This window comes from Melanotaenia boesemani, chromosome 11 (assembly GCF_017639745.1).
Source record: "Melanotaenia boesemani isolate fMelBoe1 chromosome 11, fMelBoe1.pri, whole genome shotgun sequence".
NCBI classification, from domain to species: Eukaryota; Metazoa; Chordata; class Actinopteri; order Atheriniformes; family Melanotaeniidae; genus Melanotaenia; species Melanotaenia boesemani.
The window spans coordinates 14,276,558-14,291,945 of record NC_055692.1 but is presented as its reverse complement, the minus strand read 5'-3'; the positions used below and the strand labels follow the sequence as shown (position 1 = coordinate 14,291,945).

General features: G+C 37.6%; 1 protein-coding gene across 1 annotated transcript in view; it reads right to left on the bottom strand.

Moving 5' to 3' along the window:
- oxct1a (3-oxoacid CoA transferase 1a) overlaps positions 1-15,388 on the bottom strand; it is a 46,906-nt gene that overhangs the window by 14,362 nt on the left and 17,156 nt on the right. The window contains exons 8-15 of the mRNA XM_041999297.1: positions 12,897-13,004; positions 12,501-12,615; positions 11,458-11,552; positions 10,760-10,808; positions 9,863-9,935; positions 8,904-8,979; positions 1,451-1,540; positions 476-556 (exon numbers count right to left, since the gene is read on the bottom strand). Coding sequence (XP_041855231.1) covers positions 476-556; positions 1,451-1,540; positions 8,904-8,979; positions 9,863-9,935; positions 10,760-10,808; positions 11,458-11,552; positions 12,501-12,615; positions 12,897-13,004 — 687 coding nt within the window. The remainder of the gene's footprint in view (positions 1-475; positions 557-1,450; positions 1,541-8,903; positions 8,980-9,862; positions 9,936-10,759; positions 10,809-11,457; positions 11,553-12,500; positions 12,616-12,896; positions 13,005-15,388) is intronic.

The following is a 15,388-nucleotide window of genomic DNA, read 5'->3' as shown; positions in this document are numbered from 1 at the left end:
GTTTTACATTGTTGCATTTGAGCATAATGTGGGTCTGACTCATCTGCTATATCATTACCATAAATATCAGCCATGCATCTCTAATATTTAAAAAAAAGAAGTGCCTTTTGTATTTAACCTAACATATAAAAATTGCAAAGGCACTTGCATTTCAACACAACCAAATCCAAAAATCCGGTGGGGGGAGTTCGAGGAAGCTTCAGCTGACATGGTCTGACCTTAAACATGGCTTATCCATTTCTGAGTGGGGCTGTTGGATGTTGTGACCTGAATATTTCATGTATCACAGGTATCCCACAAGATGCCTTTTTTTGTTTCAATAATGCAAAGTAAACCACTATAAAAATCTTTTGTAGGCCAAGTAAACAGTACAAGTCTATGACTGAGACTTTATTTATCCACTCATGCATCCATTTCCATTTGAATTTAGGTTGACTGAAGCATATTTGTGAAGAAAAAAAAGATTAAAATGAACCTTTTCTGTGATTATTCGGTCCACGCACTGCTTCCCTGTCAAAGGCAGGCTGCACTTGTCCAATATCTTGTGTTTTCCTCCCTGAGAAGATAAAGGCAGTTGGTCAAAAGGTTGAGTATTTGCTTAGCCACTTAAGTCTGTCAGTCACTTTGGCTGTACTCCTGAAAGAATTAATAATCTGTAGGTTTAATATTTAAGGGAAGATTATGTATGCTCTTCCTAAAGGGAAAAGAATATGTATGCTCTTTCTAACATATTCCACTTAACTGTGTCCCATTCTCCCCTTCCATCGCCTTTAAGGAAAACCAAAACATATACAAATGCCTCCAATGATGCCTGAAAAGCACACATCATTTGTCATTCACCCCTTTCCTTTAGTGCTGTAAATTTATGCTAACCTGCTGCACCATCTGGACAAAAGCTGGGCGCCAGAGTCCCATTAGCAAAAAGCTGCATGCTTCTGTGAATGCAGAATGTTACACCACCCTTGCATCATATCAGTCTGGACTTTCTAAAAGTAAACCAATTCAGTTGGATTGTCTACTTCTATTTTCAGAAGCCCTTTGGGTTCATTCATCTTGAGCTGGAGCATGTGTCTAACTAATCTGCTCTTCCCAAAACACCAACTCCAATTCTTGACTTGTATCTAAATTAGCTGAAGACAAATGAACAGGGAATCTTTTCTGTGTAGAACCTCATCATAGTGAGTTGGCATTCTGTGGTAAAAAGGCATTAAGCAATCCATTAACAGACTTGTCCTTATTCAGCCATAACACTTACACTCATTACAAGAGGAAGCGGATATAAATTATCCTGATGTCCCATTATGGGAAAAGGAAATTGCCAGTTCAATTTGACTTGGGTCACATTCACTCCTAAGAAAAATAATGAGCCTTTTGGATGACTTTAACAAGCAATATTAGTTAGAACAAGTGTGTTAAAATCACATGCTTACATCCTTATGGCTATACACACCTTAGCCGAGTGCTCCATGGTGACCACCACCTTGGTTCCAGCGCTAGCCACCAAGTCCATGGCTCCTCCCATTCCTTTCACCATCTTACCCTAAAAATGGAAAGAAAAAAAACAAAAAGAAAATTAGAAAATGAAACAGTGACTTAAGGGCTTAAGAAAAATGACAGAAGTGCCTTTCTCTTTTCTGTAGCTATTTAAGAAAATGTCCCAAAGACAAATCCCCTCTCATCAAAAACACATAAAATCATAATGCAGCTTTGGATCTTCAATGCACAGACATATTCTAATGCTCTGTGCTCAGTAGAGTCTAATTTTAGACCTGCACCAGTGAGATAGAGCACAGGAGAAGGAGATTGGAATGGGTCTTCGACTTAGAAAAATGTGGCAACACCACAAATGTTTTCCGAACAATGATGGTAAAATATTTTTACCAAAAATGATTCATACCTCCCTTTTTTAATGTTGTGAGCACTGCAAACATAATAACATCCAACACAATGACATTTGCAACCTCAAACTTAACAAAATATGCTCAGAAGTAAAAAAAAACATTCTTTTTCTGAGAGTTTTAAACCCTCAACTGCAGTGTAATGCAATCAAAACTCAGACTTACTGGGATAATGTTTGTATACATTTAAATTAGCAAATGTAATAACGAATGCATTCAAATGAAGCACAAGAAGGATTTCAGTCTTCTGGTGAATTTTCTGTCTTTTGTTGCTAACAAAGGGACTAAGTCTTAGAAAAAGAAATGTAGCACACATTTAATCCACAAATATTCAGAAACTACTGCATCCTATTGCAAGTATAAAAACATGACAATTGTCATGAAATATAGAAGTAGTGCAGAGTTCTGCACTGAAGCAAAACCCAGATATTTTCCATCTTGTTTTTCAGTGTATATGTTTCAATGCCTGGCACTTTAAGTATCTCTGAATGCTTCTGTGTAGAAATCCCAAGCACAAAACCTTCAGGTCAAATTTCCAGGAGTAAACAAAATAAATAAGCGTGTTTATTTATAATAAGTGTGTTTTTTTGCATTCACACACAAAAAAAAAGGTTCAAGTTTTTTTTTTTTGTTTTTGTTTTTTTTTATGCGAGATATTGAAAGTATGTTGCAAAAAGGAAAATTAATCTAAAAGAACATCACCACTATACAGTTGCCAGCCTGGTGAAAACCTGTCTGCAAGTCCGACATTGTTCCCAGCAAAGCTTGTTTCCAAATAGGGAAGGCCGACATGCAGATATGGCCACAGGGTGACGGCTCAGTAACTGAATTAAAATCCCATTTCCTCATCAATCATGTGAAGAGCCTGTTTTGCTCTCCGCTCAATAACCAGAGGATATATATGCCAAATGTGGTGCATCATAGGAATACTGTCTGCCTCTGGGGAGGCCAGCTGGGTAGAGAAGATATCAACTTAGAGCAAACAGAAGGTTGTTGTTGAGAGGAGGTGAGTCTGAGAAACTGGAGAAAAGCATATGATGTGTATACACTTTCATGTATTATCTTCAAGATACCGAGTGAAAGTGGAGTGCTATAAGAGTTTATTGACATCCATAAATAAAAACACACAAAATGCAGGTTACAAAAATAGTAGATATGTCTTTAAACTTTCCTCCTTCAAGCAGTCTTGCATCCTTTTTTTCCCTTCAGTGATTTTATCTATCACAAAGCAGCATGAGCCGATTCGCAAAAAGGAAACTGCCCCTTTTTCATAAGATCAGTGTTGATGCTCTTTGTGACGCTCGGTGGGTTAGGTGGTCTGCGTGCACAGGCCTTAAGATTTAACACTGTTTGATCTGATGGCAACAAGTTGGGATTTATACCCGAAGTCTGAGCTGGACACCTGCTGTGTGCATGGCCAAATGTGTCACTAATGCTAGCATACTGACCTGGAATTGAAGTGTTGCCAACACTTACAGACAGGTTGAAGCTCTGCTGCTCGCTGAGAATTGTCAGTGACCTTTATGAGGATTGGCATTTGCTTCTGATAAACAGCTTTGCATGTTGTTACTGAAGGCAGCTTTGATCTAAGTTGCTCCATCCTACAAAACTCAAACTTATCATGATAAGTATGTGTATGACAAAACACACGTTTTGCAAATGACATGCTAGTGTACAATGAAAATCAATAACACCCTGCTCAATAAATCTTTTTTGAGAGTTTATTAAAGCCATAACTTTTGGTTAGTTGTTAATTAGACTTGTTTATTTCTGGTTTGATGCGGCAGCCATGCTGTAATATAGCTCTTAGCTGAAAGCGCAACACCCACCGAGTGATGGTAAGCTTTCATCATTTATTAGAGGCATCCAAATTTTGGGATTAGCACTTTACCCATTCATGGAGGATATGTAGGTTGCCATGTCACCTGACTGACAGAACATGTGTGAAGGCACTCAGATGGAACCAACATATCTTCATTACAATATCCTCTGCCTAAGTTGCTACCAACAGTGGGGTAATTCTGTCATTTAATTAACAAGCTTTGATGACACTGACCTTGCTGGTCTGACTGAAGCCCCACAGGTTTTTAATTTCCTCGTTGCTCTGATTGTGTCCAATTGCATGCTGTAATCTAAGCACCACAGAACTGTCAGAAGTGTCTCTGTAGATACCTTTATTTAGCACAAATGCGCATTAGGAAATGAAAATGTGCTGTAAAGGCCCCTCTGTAATGTGAAAACTAGTATTGGGCTGGACAGATATGAAGTCCTGGGGACATTTTTGTGCATGTAATTTTGGTAGCACTATTTCAGTGTTGCATATCTTTTATTATTAAAGAAAATCTAATTCTCCTCAAAGAATGTAAAATTACTCAAGTGTGCAATTTTTAAAGACTCTTATACGTCCCTGCTCTAGTTATATTTCTTCCTTCTTTATATTCAAGCCAAATGAAGATATAAACAAGCCTAAACTTGCAGTTTAAACTGGAAGTTTACAATTTATTAAGGTGAAACTCACCGTTCCAAGTGTTGAACCATTTTACAGATGTGATGTTTGCAAAGTACAGTTTCAACAATTCACACAACATCTGCTCTGAGCATTTTTAGATGCTGTTTGTTGACAGAGAATTTAACTTGTTATTCACAATTACGTCTCCAAGTACACTTTGGGGTTGCTTGCATTATTTGTGTTGCCATGACAACATAATACAATTTTCTCTTTTTTTTTTTGTGCTGAAAAGTGTTGACTTTTCAGTCAGTGGCAGAAATACCCCAGAAAAATGACCCCCTTCACAATCCACGAGTTCCCACTAGCCAAGTGGCTTCCTTTTTCTCCCCCTCTGATTTCCTGACAGTCTCCTTCGTCTGATTCAAATGGCTCTCTATTTAATAACATAGCGACAGACTGCAACAAGCCTCTGTTACCCAGACAACTAATAACAAGAATCAGGGAGATGGAACTGACAGGGAGACAACTGAAACTGAAAAACAAGAAATAAATACAGTTCAATTTACTATGAAAATTATATTTAATTCCAAGTGAAATCGTAACAACAGACACAGCAGTGGTGAAAAGCAAAAAAAATAAAGCTTTAAAAGTATCAGTCTTTTACTACAACTCTGGCATCCACGTCCAGGTCCATTTAAATAATTCTGCGAGAAAAGGCACCAATGAAAGAGTGATTTAATTTTCCTGCTGACTTAAAGTTTTCAAAACTCAGGCAATGCAGATAATGCCGAAATCCAGAGTTGTGGTGTGTCACTACAATGGAGTCAGACTGCGTGGGTTATTATAACTTATAACTAAATTCTAAACATACTTGGTTTAAGACTCTACAAATGGTTAAGCCTTACACTAAATCCTGCTTTAATGCAAACAAATAAATTTTCGTCATATTTTTGAAAATTTATATATTTTAAAGTCTTATTAAGCACAGGAATAAAATGTTATTTTGATATTCTAGTTGCTTTGTGTGATTTGATATGAATGGATCTGATTCTGTTACAACAGTGTGACATACTGTAGTTTCATATAAATGTCTGGCTAATGAATCAAATATAAATTAAATTATATCTTGGCAGAATTAGTTATATAAGCTTAAGTCAATATAGTATTTCCTTCTAATCAAACTTGTAATTTACACCCCGAATATGTGCATGGTGACTGACTCACTTTTGAAACCAGCCTAGAGGTGAACTTTTGAGGAACTGGACTTTGAGATACTTGTTTTACTCCTTCAAAAGATACATATTTGATTTCTAATGCAGGTTATACTTTAAAAGTAGCTTGTATAAACTAAAAGAAAATAAACCAAAATATTACATAAATAAACAGAAAAAATGCTGGTAGACCTATTAAATCAAGCCAATTAAATTCTTTCCCAATGGCTGAAGTAGCACGTTTATGCATTCATGTCACTACAACAACATGAACGAATGACATTAAACAACATACTACAGGCTGTTATCTGTGTATCTGGACTAATACAGTTAGGTTGTTTGTTTTTTGTTTGTCTTTTTTTTTAAATAAATTGGAGTACTGCAGTCATTTGAAGTGAAAAACCACAGGAAAAAAGGTTTCGAGCGAGGGTCAGTAACAATTTGGATTGACAAAGCGTGATGTATTTGTTTAACAACAACGTCAACTTTGAGGACTGGAATTTGCCAGATATTTCTACAGATTGCACTTTCCAAAAAGGAAAGAAGAATGTAGAAAATGGACAAAAGACTAAATCATCCTTATTATCATCGTTATCCATTCATTACAAATGCATGACACTCTTCCTAGGCCCCAATGAATTCCTTAAATAAACTGCTAAATTAAATTTATGTTTTCCAAACAACCATCTTAGTCAGAGTGACAGATATTAGTTGCCAAAATCTCCACTACAGAGGACAATGAAGAAGCATTTTCCCGAGAGCACACTCAGATTCAATGGCAATAGAGCAAACCACTTTTATATAAAAAGGGATGCTTGCCAGCCAGCTCTGAACTGGGGACAAACAGTGATTAAAACATACTAATTTTTCTGTAATAATCATATTCTGCATCTTGATATAAAAGCATCTTTTAGCTCACTTTGTAATTTATTCTTCCTCAAACCCATTATAACATACTTTAAGCTTATCTATTATTCACAGTCTATTATTTTGCATAGTACATTAAAGCATTTACTTGGATGTGATACAAATTATCCATCAATTTTCAAGTTTTGTTAAATTTAAGTAGCGAAACTGCATTTTGTGCTGTGTAAGACTTGACTAAGTTCAGTGCTCTTTTACTTGGAATAAATGTGTGCACATATGACAACATCTACATCTCCTGTGAACTTCTGGGTGCAAGACCTTCATGTGCCGGTCGACCTGATAAAGTATAAATGGTAAAATAGGATACTTGATCCAAAACGCCAGCCATTATTTCTGTTTCCTCTCTCTCTCCCCATCTATGTTTTTCATGTTTTAGGCTGAGTTAAGATGTAAAAGCATTTCAAAGCTCTCAACTGGAAAATGTTCATCTACATTTTGCATATTAAAATCATTTAAAATCAACATGATCAAGCTGAGTGTACTGCATCTCCAACTCCTACGTAAAACATTTCTAATTTCACGCTATGCACCCATCTTTAGATAGTGAATAATTTCCATTATCACAGACGGCAGGAAATGTATTTCTCTTCATCCGACCTTTCCAAAGAAAGGATAATGAAGATTGAAGTGAAGGGAAAAACTGAGGTGCGTGAACCAACAATGCTTCAGTATTTTGCTGTTCAAACTGTCCAACTCAACAAAGACGAAACGAGATAAACTCCTTGCTTATGAACAGCTCCCTGGCAGGGCTTCAAAATACGCATAACATGCTTAACTAAGCCTTGGTTTAACAGCAGTTGCCATTGACAAGCTAGTACAAATGGCGAGGTAAAAGTCCCTCAATCCTTATGCACCAACCATGTCATAAAATGTTTACTTCCAAATGTTTTATTCTTAAGCTCTGAAATAATATGTCTTAGTGGCTTTAGTGGCTGTTTCTACTTGGTTGTTTAAAAATACAACTATAAAACTATGCACTGGCAGGAACAACTTTCTATGGACACTTGAAAAGAAGCACCCTGGGATGCAGTTTTCTGCTTTAGCCCTCCTACACTGTGGACAAGCTTTTAATAGGCTCTTGACCTTAGTTATCAGTAAGCAGGACTGGGGTCTCTATGGTTTCAAGACCAGCTGGCTCGATGGAATATCTAGTAATAATGGAGACCATACATTATACTGTAGCGCTCACAAACAGCTCTTGCCAACCAAAGCTGTGAAAACATTTTACTAAACATTTTTCTTTCTAGAGAAATCCAGACAACCACCATGATTAAAATATAGCATGCTATTAAGAGAAGAATTTCAGGCAAATATAACTTGCTGTTTTAGGCAAACTCATGACCATCACATTTTCTCTTTGATACACTAACCCACAACTAAGCAGAAAAAAAAGAACATTTGGTGAAGAAACATAAAAAATATATTAGTAGTGGCTGCATTCATGCTTACAAGGCATTTTGTTTTTCATGGGAAAATGAACATGCAGGATTAGAGCACGAGACAAGTGTCAAATGTGTGTTAATTTACAGCTCCAGCAAATACCAAAACTCAGGTAAATAAGGCTAAAAATGAAGTGACTGGTTTTGGCTGCATGGAAAAGGAATAGTGAGAGTAACAGTTAAGCAATCAAGAAAGTAAGACAGCGATCACAACAATTTGCAATGAAAAAGAAATAAAACAGTATTTTTCTCATTGTTTCACAGCAGTTAGATTATTCACAGACAGACATAAAAACTAGATATGACCAGTGGTTCTAAAGCACAACAGCCAAAGACATATCCTCAGGGTAAGGGGCCTTATGACCAAATGAGCCGAAGTTTTTATTCTGTAAACTGCGGCCTCACAACTCTGTTTATGTGCTTAAGCTCAGAACCACTGAAGCAGATAGCCTAAGCTGCAGCTCAAAGAGAGCAAGGAAGGGGAGGTTTGCTCACTTTTCATCCATCATTGGGATTATTTGTCAATCCTTTTATACCATTTAGGATATGAAATAGCAACAGCTAATGGCTAAACACTGTCACAAGTTCCTCTGTTAGAAATTATGAGCTGTGGAACTTACAGCCTAGACCAGGCATGTCAAACTGGTCCAGCAAAGGGCCGTGTGGCTGCAGGTTTTTGTTCCAACCAAGCAGCAGCACACCAGATTTGACTGATTCAATCAACTGATCTCAGTCTTCAGACAGCTGATTGGTCAAACTGTGTGCTCTTGGCTGGCTGGAACAAAAACCTGCAGCCACACGGCCCTTTGCTGGACCAGTTTGACATGCCTGGCCTAGACTAACACAAAAAAGAAATTTATAAAACTGTGAACATATAGGGCAAGGACACAAACCAACACCAGAACCCAAAAAGCAAACACTATATATATATATATATATATATATATATATATATATGTACCATCAAGACCTAACTTACTGGGATCATCCAGTTGGCTAGATCTCCATATTTTGACACCTGCATGGCTCCCAGCATTGTCAGGTTGATGTGACCCCTTAAGAGAATGATACAACAGAAGAAGACAGCTGTCAGCTTCAGAACAGTTAAACTTATAAACTCTGTTCATCAGACATAAAATACATAAGAAACACAGAGCTGTTGCATGTTTCCCTTTCTATCACTAGACACACCGCACATTTGCAAAGACACTGAGCAACTGATAACACGTTATAACCTTAACAAAGTTAATCATCTTCTTAACGCTGATTTGAAACGGTGCAAAGATTGCTCATGTTCCTAAAGTTTTCAGATATAAACACTGCAGATAAAAATGATAATTTGTAAATGTGTGGTATTGTAGGTTACAAAGTTAACAATATACCATGCACTGCCTTATCTTTTCCCAACACCTCAGGAATATTAATTGTTTTAGCACAACGTCAAACACACTTGCCCAGAAATTCAGCATGGTTCCATTTAGTCCTTGCCAGTGTGACTGAACAGCACTATTTATGACCACTATTGAATTTCTGCTGGGTGGACAAGCAAAACTGATGCTGCAGGGAGCAGGGGTGGGCAATATCAGTCAGCAGGCAAATTAATAAAAACCACAGACCTTGGGTATATTGACAAGGCTGCTGTCAAGTGCTGATGACAGTTGCCATTAGTTAGTATATGGTGTTATATATTATTCCCATGTCCTTAATGACAAGAAAAGAGGGTTTGGTGAAGGAGAAAAGTGTGGATTAAGAAAAGTGTGGATTAAGGGGCCATTTGTGCTTTCCTTATTGTTAAATGCATAAACTGCAATTCATAGAGTGACTTAAGGTATTACAAAAATGTTTTTCCATGGACTTAACTGTAACTCCCTTAAATGTCTGACAAATCTAACTTTCATTTGACAAATAAGTTATCAAAGCTAATGTGTATGGCCTTACCCTCGGATCATGGCAAATGACTCATCACTGGAGAAATATGCAGCCCCAGGGAGCACGGTGACAGTCTCCTTCCCTGCAGAACAGGGACACAAAGTACCGGCATAAACTTATAACAGCTTCAAATTTAACAACATGTGTACAACCTGTGGCTATACTGTATATACACATATATATATATATATATATACACATATATATATATATATATATATATATATACACATATATATTATTATAGATAGATAGATAGATAGATAGATAGATAGATAGATAGATAGATAGATAGATATGGCCTTTGTGACAAAGTTGTAAGCTGAAATGATGGAAAGGATTATAAAACTTCCTTTGGAAAGCTTTAAACATGAGATGTGGTAAAACTGTTGACTGTTGCCAGTCAGCTGTTTCTACAACTTGGAACAAGTACGAACAAAATGGGAAAGCATGCCTACTTTGTCTAAAATTACATGAATCACCAGTAGTTTTATTTTGTTTGTGTGCATATGCATATGTTTTGTCAATAGCTATACTCCATGTATGAACTTGTATATATGTGCTTATACTTGAACAGCCTATCAGAGAAGCTGAAACAAAGTAGTTGTTTTGTTAACTTTTTACTATATAAAATAGCTTAATTAACATCCTCCTAAAGTGCTTATAATCTTTGCTAGGGTTTGTAAAAGTAACCAAAAATTTTTGATATATGAAAGAAACTGAGGTGTCAAAAGTCAATAATATGTCAATATGACATTGAATGAGTATGTGAGTAAAATGTACTTAGTCTAATGTTTTACCATGACAGATATGACAGAAATGACTTAGTAAGTCCAATAATGACACATTTTTTCAACAGATAAATAATTAAATCAGTTTGTGGGTATTGATAAGGAAAGCCCTCACCAGCATTAATCAGGTCTGCATCTACTTGATCCTCTGTAGGGTATGGCCCCTAAGCACAAAATCAAACAAAAAAGAAAATAAAAAGTAAGCATGAGTACACACAGGTGGTCAGCCACATATATGCTCACATACATCACTCAGCCTGACCGGCTGTGATCTGTTGGGGGGAGATACAGACACAACCACATTTCTTTGATAAGGTGAGGCATTGATTTGCTCTGCTACCAACAAAGTGAGCAATCCTTTTGAACAAAGAAGAGATGAACGGTGAGGTAAGATCAGCACCTCTCTGAATTTAGGACATTTAATTAAAAGAAACTTTGAAAAATAAAGAATTGGCATAGGTACATGCATTCTCCTGCCAACACTAGTGACTGGAAAGTCATTCCACTGCAGCTGCAGCAGTCTTTGTTAAAAGCCCCAGCCAGCAAGTAATGATTGTGAGAAAGAAAAAGAAAGAAAAAATGTCAAGCTGTCACCAATAGTTATATAATAAACCTAGCACATTTCAAATGAGGGCTTCAGCTTGCAATGACGCTGTTTCAGTGAATGGCTATTCATCTTGCCACATATTGAGAGCATAATTTGATTTTAAAAAAAAAAGCAATACTTTACTTTTGTCAAAATGGCAATCAATGCTTCTTTTTAGATTTAAGATTTAAATGAAAACGATAAAGAAAATGCTGCAGATGTCTTACCAGTCCCAAAATTCCATTTTCACTTTGGAGATGTATGGTAATATCTGGTTTTATAAAGTTGCTGGCCAGCATGGGGATACCAATACCAAGGTTGGCTGATTGTTTCTTAGTTAAAAAAAATGGAATCATTTCATTTGTATTCATGAGATCAAAGTCAAGTTTTTTACTTTAGAAGATTTATCTACAAACATAAATTTGAATGCTGCTTTTCCAGAATCATAATACATTTTACAGCTGTCTCTTTAACCATCTTAGACCTGTGCACTCGCAGTAGTGATACCAAAGTGTCATGCAGGACTGCAAGGGAATGTGAATTACCCCCCCTCCCCAAAATAAATAAATAAATAAATAAACAATAAATCACTGAGAGTTTAATCACAGACCAGCCTCTTGTAGAGAAGTAAAAATGCTATTAATACAACATGTTTGAAATGCTTAAGAAAAGAGAAATAATAATAATAATAATAATGGATTAGATTTATATAGCGCTTTTCAAGGCACCCAAAGCGCTTTACATTGTGTGAATCCATTATTCATCCACTCCTCACTCATACCTGGTGATGGTAAACTACGTGTGTAGCCACAGCTGCCCTGGGGCAAGCTGACGGAAACGTGGCTGCCAGTCTGCGCCTACGGCCTCTCCGACCATCACCGAACATTCATCCACACATTCATACACCAGCGATGCCAACACTGGAGGCAAGGAGGGTTAAGTGTCTTGCCCAAGGACACAACGACAGATGACTGCGGGAGCGGGAATCGAACCGCCGACCTTCCGATCATTGGACGACCTGCTCTACCGCCTGAGCCACTGCCGCCCATGAAATGTATGCATAATTTCCCTGTGCAATTAACTGGTGCAAAGAACATAATTATTCATTGTGCATGCTGGCAACAAGGAAGGCTGAGGTGCAAATCTTCTTCTGTGGCTTTTGACCATTGCTTGCTCTGGCTGTATTTGTGTTGATTAAAGAAATCAGTCAGAGAAGGCATTTATATGAATTTCCGATTTCTTCACTGCTTGTATATTTGTCAAAGGATACCGTACATCCCGTCCTCAAACTCCAGAGCAGCCCTGCGAATGATCCTTTCCCGAACAATGTCTGAATCCTTCTTTGGTTTGGGCTTCTCTTCTTGGCCTTTTTTTACTGTGCGCTTCTGGAATCATAAAGAGACTCATGAGACGTCCATCATCATTCAAGACCCTTTATGACCAAAAACAATACTGAAAAAAGAAAAAATTAATTAAAAAACAATTTGTGTGCTGTATGTCCACAATAAAACCATGTTACACTGTTTTTTTTTTTTTGTTTGTTTGTTTTGGGGAGGCTTATTTTAGTTATCCTGATGCAACTCCGCCAGTATAGGAAGAATACAACATGCTGCTTTCATGTATAATCTTTCCACTCATGTGAGCTCTTATAGATCTTGTTTTGTACCTCAATCCTTTTCTCATAGCCACCTCCCTGAACAACCCTGTGGACATAGATGCTTGGTATATGGATGTCCTCTTCGGCAAATGTCCCAACATCCACCACCTCTTCCACCTGCGCAGAAAGACAAAGTGATGAGTGCTGCTTTCACCTGCAAAATGCCCTTCCTTCCCTGAGATTGAATGTTCAGGTGAATAAACCAATCACTCTGGAGGAAAAACTCAAAGGTTTTAAGGTATCCCTGATTGCTAATTCCTGTATTTTTTTTTTTGTTTGTTTGTTTGTTTGTTTGTTTTTATGGAAATACTTAATACATCTTAATACCAACAGCAGGCATTGTAAATTAGCTTGATATCAAATCCTAAAAATTATACATGTGGTGATGCAGAAGCAGATATTTGTCCATTAAAGATAATCTCTCATGTTTTAAATGCCTGCCACTGTCATGCATTTCACAGAGAAGAAGGTGAAAGACGCTGCTGTGCTGATTCAGCTAAACAGCTTCAGAGTCCAGTAAAAGTCACCTGTGTACCCAAATCCAGTTTGGCTAAATGAAAACAGAAGAGGATCATCTGACACACTGAGCCCAGGGGATATAGCTGGATCCTTGGATCAAAGTCAGCAGATACTAAAGGTGTTTGGGTGTTTGGATGACAAAACACAACTACTTTATGAAGAAAATAGTTTATTCTAACAATTTCAGTGGAGCTTGTTAAAAAAGAAAAAATACCACTTGTGCTGTTAAAATGAATCCTTGTAAACTGTTTCTTACATATGTACCAAAAAATATATTTGGAGATGAAAAAAAAAAAGGCTTCACCTTTATTTAGACAGTATGCAGCAGCAGAAGAGAAATGTGTATGAGAGGTTATTTCTGTCTGACTGGCAAGACACCGATGGAAATGGCTATTGATTTAAGCAGTGTTGGGTCAACACGACTGGGATAGAAATTCCACAATGAACACACCCGCTCCCTTCTCCTTAGGTAACAGTTGGGAACTGCTATAAAGCTGCAGCCTACACCTCTACAGGTGTCCAGGGGGTGTTGTACAGCATGTGTGGGCTCCACTAAATCTAGCTACCCATTTTCAATCTGCAAAAGGTCTAAAAAGTCAGATGTTGTATTCGGCTGTACCTATGAGCTCTGAGATCTCAGGTAAGTACAGATAAAAAGCTCAGCTGAAAAGGGATCAATAGAAAACTATTCTTGGGAGAAGGTTACATTTAAGGAGATACTCCTTAAATGATAACATTTACAATGCAAAAAATAAGAAAGGGAAAGGAGAATTATCATCACATCTCTGGAGGAAAAAGGAGACTTAACCATGGGAACACAATTCTCACCCTCACTTCTTTTTTGTGTTTTCATTCTGTGTGGCTCACAGTATAACCAACTTATCCCATTTACATGAGGGGCAGGCAGCCGTTCGGAGCAAATTAAATTGAATCTCTCCTTATCTCTACTTCCTCCCTCAGCACTCAGCGCTGACTGAGAGGAGTCAATGGCCAGGAGTGGATCCCATCTTTGTGTTGTCATGGATACAGAGGCTTTGGTTTCTCATGAGCTAGGGCCACTCAGGATCATAAAGTGATTTTAGACTCCTTTTATGGTTCTCTTGGTTGGTTTATGGTAAATCTCTAATGCTTAACAGCAAAAAAATTAGGCCGTGCAAGATGAGATTGGGAGCGCGAGAGCACCGTAACAACAATCCCACACAGTCACCCACATATTTCTCTGGGGGCTTGATCTGTCTTTTGTGAGACTGTTGATTTCCTGAGACATCTTCATCAAGCAACAAGGTGCTTGTCACGACATATAACTGTATTGAAATAGTGAGGCTTGGGGCAAGGTAAGCACAAATATTGGGTGGTTCAAATCATAAGAAGAAAGAATTTAATGGACTGTGTTAATGTCCATTTCTGTCTTAGTAAAAAGATGTCAAACAGTGAGCCACTTGAAGGCCACAAACGAACAAACAAGGATTTACACCTCAGACTGGTTTTGTCCATGCTTGGTTTGTTTGTCTCTCACATGCATGCAAACAGACCTGATATTCAGTTCTGTTTTCAATTAGTCTTCTAAAGCTAAGTAACAGCCCGATAATATGCTCATACAATTTAAATTTGCTGTGTACATAAAAAAAAAAAAAAAAAATAGAAAGAAAACTCTCCTTTCATCTATGTGATGTGTCCCGACTCCACAGGAGGTTCAACAGACAAGGATGGATAAAGCTTTAAAATAAAATGAAACACACAGAAACACACAAATGAGCAGGTGTGTGGAGCGAATAAACAGGCGCACGTATCGACATTGATATTCCTGTATCTGTACACCGATTTTCACATCAATGAGAGCAGAGCGAGGCATGAAGTGAGCTGGCAGGAGGACAGAGGGAATCAAAGTGCCCTCTGGGGACACAGCAAGCGCTTTTTCGAGAGGGTGTGCTTTTTTAGGCCATGAGCTTTGTCAAATCTTGTTAATCTCAGATTGATCTGTT